Here is a 7,180-nt window from a genome sequence, read left to right on the forward strand (position 1 = left end):
AAAGGCAGCATCCTTTTTACATTTAGAAAAAGCATTGCAAAACTGCTGCATGTTTAAATGCCAAACATCAACAGCCAAGTTGTCTTCCTAGTTGGATATGACGTGCCAAAAGATTCAAGTGGTCCAGCAAATGTTCCCATTACAGTCAATACATTAATACTGAAATAATAACAAAAACTAAAGTGTTAGCTTTAAAATGTTACAAGACAATTAGAAAATGTATTATATACTCATTGTTAACACATTAGTTTTAGATCTTCACTATCAATTAAAATGACTAAAAATAGCACCAAAGTGCCAGCCCGTGGCAGCACCACCATCGTAAGTAAATTCAGAACACTAATTTTCACTATAACAATTGTTACTCATTTTAAACGTCATTCAAAATAATCTATTTTGAAATCATTGTTTAAAGTTTTAATTAATTTGGGATAACAAATTAATGTTATAGGATGATTTTTCCAAACTGTGCTTTGACAGCAAGAGAGCTCTCAGACAGACGGAGTGAGAAGCTTGGACTCTGCCATGTTGTAGCAGCATCAGATACTTTTCTTCCAGAAAAGGGGATGACAGAACATTAGCCCATGCAGACACCATGACTAGAGAAGTCTATACGAAACTAATTGGTTTTTAGGTTTAGACACTTATTCTCAGCAATTCTTTAAAGAACAAACATGCTTGCTTCTATGCCATCCCTTGCCTCTTGTCCCTGTTATTTTTTATTACATAATTGCCTCTGGCCCCACTGAACTCTGTTTGCTGCTCTGGATCTTGATTTATGCCTACTTGACAATGTGTGACCCAACATGGTATAGTGATTTGAGTGTTGGACTCAATACTCAGCCAAGAAACCCACTGGGTGAGCTTGGGCAAGTCACATACTTTCAGTCTCAGGGGAAGGCAATGGCAAATCTCCTCTGAGCAAATCGTGCCAAGAAACCCCCATGATAGGTCCACCTTAAGGTCACTATAAGACCAGAACAACCTGAAGGTACAGAACAACAACCGACTTGACTATGCACCTATGCTTGGTTCTTCTAATCTTCATTCACTTATTTTAGAACTAATCTGAGCTTTCAAACTAACTAACCCGCAGGATCTTAACTTTGGGTGAAGAGTGTTACAGTAATTATAACCTGGAGCAAGGAGAAAAAAAGTTTCACTTGCACTAGCATCACTAGGGAAGTGTGTGTGGGAGGGGTGTCAGATTGCACCAGTTGACACCTGAAGGGTGGAGTGACACCATTGCTCAACAAATGTGCTCAGTAGCAGCAGAAAAGCTCTCCTCCTTGCTGCTGCTGGTGACTGCAAGCAAGGAGAGAGTCCCTCTGCCCACTGAGCGTGGGATGGAATGCATGGGGGTACACGGGATGCAACTCAGGGGGTGAGAAGACACTCTACCTGCTGGCCATCACAAGCAGCAAGCAGGAGAATGTCTCTCAACCCTCTGAGCTGCACCCCCACCCCACTTTCCAGCTAGGCTCAGGGGGCAGGGAGAGCCCTCCCAGCTGGTTGCCAGGGTCAGCAAGCAGGGAGAGTGGATCTCTGCCGCCTAACCCTGGCTAGAAGGTAGATGGTGGTGGTGGTTGCATGTGTGTGCATCTCAGGGGGGAAGAGACTCTCTCTTCACTCACAGTCACCGGCAGCCTGGCTGGAAGTGTGTGAGTGGAGTGTGTGTGTGTGTCTTTGGCTGGCTAGCTGGCTCAATGGGCAGAAAAAACCCAGTTGCTGCCGGTGCCAGCAAGCAAGGAAGATTCTTTCTCAGGCACTAAAGAGCTATCTGTCTCTTTAGTGGGTGGGTGGCCTGCCAATAACCTCTTCTTATGCCTACACCTTCCTGGTTGCCTGGAGAAAGAAAAGTTGTGGATGGAAATAGGAAGCCTGCCTGCCTGCTTCGCTAGGGTACTTCTTTGTCCATAAAAAGAGGTGGGGAGGATGTTTTAGTGCTGAACCTCCCTCCTAAATAACGCTAAAAAGAAGATGGAGGAATCTAGCAGTAACTTAAAGACTATTTTCATTATATTTTAGCATTAGTTTTCATGGATATAAGTCCACTTCTTCACCTGCAACACAAAATATTAAAACCTCAGGTTATTTATATTTTTACAGTTGTGGGAGGGAAGCAATGTATTTGGATTAAAAACAATGCAAATCATCATCCCCACTCTAGATCTTCAAAAGCCTGTGTAAGATAATAAAATCAAGTCTTCATAGCAGATAATATTGATGTGTGAAAGCAATAGCACTCCCACAGCTGAATGTTGTTGTTGCTCTGTGCCTTCAAGCTGTTTCTGACTTATGGCGACTCTACCATGAGGTTTTCTTGGCAAGTTTGGTTCAGAGGAGATTTAACATTGCCTTCCCCTGAGGTTGAGACAGTATGACTTGCCCAAGGTCTCCCAGTGGGTTTCATGACAGAGTTGGGAATTGAATCCTGGTCTCCAGAGTCATAGTTCAACACTAAACCACTACATATCTATAGTTACTATATATGATAATGAAACAATACAAAGGAAACTATGCTGGTCCATAATATTGCAGCCAAACCACTGAGCAAGGCCAATTACAAGAAGTATGAGATTCTGTTTTAAGGACACTGGTTACTGTCTATTTCTGGCCACATTTCAAAAGGAATTTGATAATTAACAAATTTTAAAGACAGTAAGTAAAGTTTACTTTTTATCAAAAAAAACCCCTTTATAGTCACATCTGTTCGTAAACAAGGTACCTCAGGGTGCAGTGGGGAAAAATAGAACTGTTTCTAAAAACAAAACAAAAAGTCAACAATAACAAGTAAATTGTATAACAAAGTCAGGAGAAGAAAAACCATATACACTACCTTTGAGGAAACTATTCTGTTATCTGGATACCTCTGAGGAATGTATGCCTCAGTGCCTGGGGGAGGCTCACGATGGCCAACGTAAATAGTCCGATTGTCCACCCAATTCTCTTCTCCTGCACACTGTAAAAGAAAGTGCCCTTTTAATTCAACAAGTAATTTTGCATAGATATGAGTCATGCATTGAATTGGGTAGCCCTGTCTCTCAGCATCACTTATCCTTCATTCTCGTGTGTGTGTGTGTGTGTGTGTGTGTGTGTGTGTGTGTGTGTACACATATGTGCCTTCAAGTTGCCTGTTATAGCAACCCCATGAAGTTCATAGGGTTTTCTTAAGCAAGAAATACTCAGAGGTGGTTTCCTATTTCTGCCTTCTGAAATATTACCTAAAGCATCCGGTATTCTCCCATCCAAGTCTAAACAGAGTTCCAAGATCAGACAGAATCTGGTACCTTTAAGGTATTTTACAGCTGTCAAAATTCTGTCCCCCAAGTCTCTGCCTATTTGATCCTGAGGAACACTTAGATGACACATATGAGTGTGTTGTCAAAATCCTACCTCTAATTGCCTTCAATAAGTCTTTTCCCCTAGAGCAAAAAAGGCAAGCCCACACAATTCAAATCATTCTTCTTAAAGAGGAAATTTACACTTTGTCCTCACATTACTTTAGAAAAGAGGAAAAAGAAGAAATGCAAAGTCCATCTCTCTGTGGTTTGTAATTCAAATATTACAGCCCTGTAAGACTGCCAAGGCTTACATGTATATACTTGGGTTACCCTCTTCTTTTACACACCCAGTAGTTGGGGTCTGCTTCTGAAGTTTTTTTTAAGTTTTGCAGGTATGTAAAAGCATTGGCACACACTTTCTAAAATCTAAATTTTATACTGTTTATACTGTTTTAACTGGGTTGTTTTAATTGGTTATTTTTAATGTTTTGAAAGTGTTTTTATCTTGTGAGCCGCCTTGGCTCCCTTTTGGGTGGCATAAAAAATGAAATAAATAAATAAAGGAATACATCAGTTTGTTTAAAGTATTTATATATTTCCTCTCAAGGCAGATTGCAACCAGTAATTAAAACAATAATACATAGTCTTTAGTAAATTCAGAAACCTCTAAAATGTTTGTAACATAATCAGCTATGGATTTGCTAAACTTGTTGACTAGGGCTTAATTCTTGGATTTAGCGATATCATGTCAGAGCATGGGCACAACATCCACACACACACACACACACACACACACACACACACACAATTCCTTACAAAAGAGTAGCAGAATATACACAGCATGTTGGCAAAAGCCAAATGGAGGGTCTGCATTTCTCATGAGAAGCCTGAAGAACTCATCCAAAATCTCTAGATATACATTGCGACAACAAAGTAAAATGTAGTTGGATCAAAATCTTATCTGGACTCCAATCAGAGGAACAGAATCTTTCTTGTGCTATTGTGTCAGGGGAGGAAAGTCTTAAATTCACATACTGGCTTACCACAGCCCCATTAGTGACCATTACAAGGTCAGTAATGTTAAATGTGCTTGTGCATTTTGACATAATGATTAGTTTAATTCATAACTAGCTTTTCCGAAATACAGGCAGAGTGCTTGAATTAATAGTCCAAAACATCCTGCAGAAGTAATCCAGTTTGAGACCGCTTTAACTGCCCTGGCTCAATGCTAGGGAATTCTGGGAACTGTGGTTTTGTAAGATATTTAGCCTCCTCTCTCAGAGAGTTCTGATGCCACAATAAACTGCAATTCCCAGGTTCCCTAGCACCTAGCCAAGGCAGTTAAAGTAGTCTCAGACTGGCTTATTTCTGCAGTGACTTTTGGGCATAATGGCTGTTAAACCTACACAGCAACATTATTCTGATATTCTGTGTTCCCTTTACAGAATAATATGTAGAACAAGCAAGCATTTTGGAATATACCTTCTCTATAGAAATGGCACATATGGTATATCAATTTTTCCTGATGACTTTTAAGATTTGAAGTCTCAGTCATTGTTGGCAAGAGTGCCCACCCAATGCCTCCTTTTGCTTCTCCAAGTTAAGGGACAATGACTTAGGGGAAGAAGGTGGAATTTGCAGGAGAATTAAGATGGTCCCAGCTTGCTTGCAGCAAGTTATGCCTGCCCCTATTTACAAGTTTCTGTATATAAGCACCCTTGTTCCTATTCTCATTATATGTTTCAAATAGGGTTTCAGGTATCAGTGAGAGAAATAGAGAAACTCTGACCGGTTACATACTGGCAGTTGGGACGTCCGGAGGATGTCCCATTTTAAAAAAGGGGCGTCTCTTCTAGACGCCCCTGAGTCTAGTTCGGACTGTGTCCGTACAATATGGTGCCAGCCCTTCTACATGGCCGGTGCCATATTGACGTATCGGACGCTGAGCGTCCGAACGTCACGCGGCCCTAATGATGTCACGAATGCACCCTTGGCGCTTCGTGACGTCATCAGTGCGCCGCGGAAAGAAGCTCCGAAATGGAGCTCCTTTTTTGCTCCGTGCGGGAGCCGCGCGGTTTGGCTGCTGCAGCTCCCGCACGGAGCAAATGGCGCCGGCAGGGGAGCGCTGCAAAGCGGCGGTTTGTATCCCGCCATTGTTCCTGATTTGCAGCATTAGGAAAGAGCACCCTTGTTCTTGTTCTCACAATATGTTCCAAATAATGTTTCAGGTATCAGTGAGAGAGATAGAAAGACTCCATTCCTGATTTGCAGCACTAGGAAAGGGCAGGCAGATGAACAAGTTGACATAGATCAGGCTTCTTCACACTCAGTTAAAAGAAGATAAGCCATAAGAGGATGAACCAGCTGAATGTGGTGCTCCTGCGCCACTGGTTGAGAAAATGAACTTGGTTCCTGATACTGAACCTGAAGCTAGGAATCCTGAGACTATAGAACATGTGGCAAGGCTATTGCAAGTGGACACTAGCAAATTATTGTTTCACAAGATGAATTTATCCAATTTATGGTTTGCAAAAGGTTATCAGGGGGTAGCAATTACAAGTATTGGATTCTTTTTTTTTTTTTATTAGGAGCCCTAGTGGCACAGTGGTTAAATGCCTGTACTGCAGCCACTCACTCACAAACTGCAAGGTTGTGAGTTCAATACCAGCCAAGGGCTCAGGGTCAACTCAGCCTGGCATCCTTCTGAGGTACGCTAAAATGAGTACCCAGCTTGTTGGGGCAATTAGCTTACAGATTGTAAACTGCTTAGGGAATGCTTAAGTGCACTGATAAGCGGTATAGAAATGTGCTTGCTATTGCTATTACACAAATGTGTGCAACTTAAAATGTGTATACTTGTAAATACATACCAGCAGATTTTAGCTGATGGGAGAAAACAGTGGGAAGAAAAAAATTGCCAACATTATGAAAAATGTGTAAAAGAGTGCATAGTTTAGGAGAAGTGTCTATCAAAAGGCATACAAAAAAGTTGCACCCGTTCCTAGAGACGTGAGATCTTGCTACAATGACACATGCCTTGATTTGGACTACTGTAACATAATCTATGTGGGGCTGCCTTTGGAAACTGTTTGGAAACGTCAGCGGGTTCAAAATGCCGCAGCCAGAATGCTGACTGGGGCTAGTTATAGGGAGCATATAACTCCCTTGTTGAAACAACTTCACTGGCTACCAGTTCATTCCCGGGCACAATTCAAAGTGCTGGTCATGACCTATAAAGCCTTACATGGCTTAGGTCCAGACTATTTGAGAAACAATATCTCCACATATGAACCTACCAGAGCTTAAGATCCTCAGGAGAAGGCTTTCTCTTGGTCCCATCCCCATCACAGGCTCTCTGGGTGAGGACACGAGAGAGAGAGCCTTCTCGGTGGCTGCTCCTACCTTGTGGAATGCCCTTCCATGGGAAGCAAGACTGGCCCACTGTCAGCTTGCCTTCCATCAGCAAGCAAAAACAGCTTTATTCAGCCAGACTTCTAATGTGTGATGATGGAACAGCTTTTTATATGGGTTGGTATTGTGGTTTTATTGTGGCTTTAATGCTTGTAATTTTATATTATTTTTATATGCAGTTTTAATTGTTTAATTGTAACAGGTTTTTAATGGAACAGAAAGAAAAGCTTGAAAATTTGATACAAAACAAAGGTGGGTTATAGACCGCCGCTTTGAGGCGGTCTGCTGCCGCCACCGCCGTTTGCTCCGTAAGGGAGCCGTCGCAGCCACACCACGCGGCTCCCTTACGGAGCAAAAAAGAAGCTCCAAAATGGAGCTTCTTTCTGCGGCGCCCTAATGACATCGCGAGGCGCCGCTGGCGCACTCGCAACGTCATTTGCGCCGTGACACGTTCGGACACACAGCGTCCGATACGTAAAGATGGC

At 42.2% G+C, this 7,180-nt stretch overlaps 1 protein-coding gene across 1 annotated transcript in view; it reads right to left on the minus strand.

Moving 5' to 3' along the window:
• ATP11A (ATPase phospholipid transporting 11A) overlaps positions 1 to 4,390 on the minus strand; it is an 89,095-nt gene extending 84,705 nt beyond the window's left edge. The window contains exons 1-2 of the mRNA XM_042458417.1: positions 4,328 to 4,390; positions 2,840 to 2,962 (exon numbers count right to left, since the gene is read on the minus strand). Coding sequence (XP_042314351.1) covers positions 2,840 to 2,962; positions 4,328 to 4,390 — 186 coding nt within the window. The remainder of the gene's footprint in view (positions 1 to 2,839; positions 2,963 to 4,327) is intronic.
• Between the last annotated feature and the right edge of the window lie 2,790 nt (positions 4,391 to 7,180).

Source organism: Sceloporus undulatus, chromosome 3, assembly GCF_019175285.1.
Source record: "Sceloporus undulatus isolate JIND9_A2432 ecotype Alabama chromosome 3, SceUnd_v1.1, whole genome shotgun sequence".
Lineage (NCBI taxonomy): Eukaryota > Metazoa > Chordata > Lepidosauria > Squamata > Phrynosomatidae > Sceloporus > Sceloporus undulatus.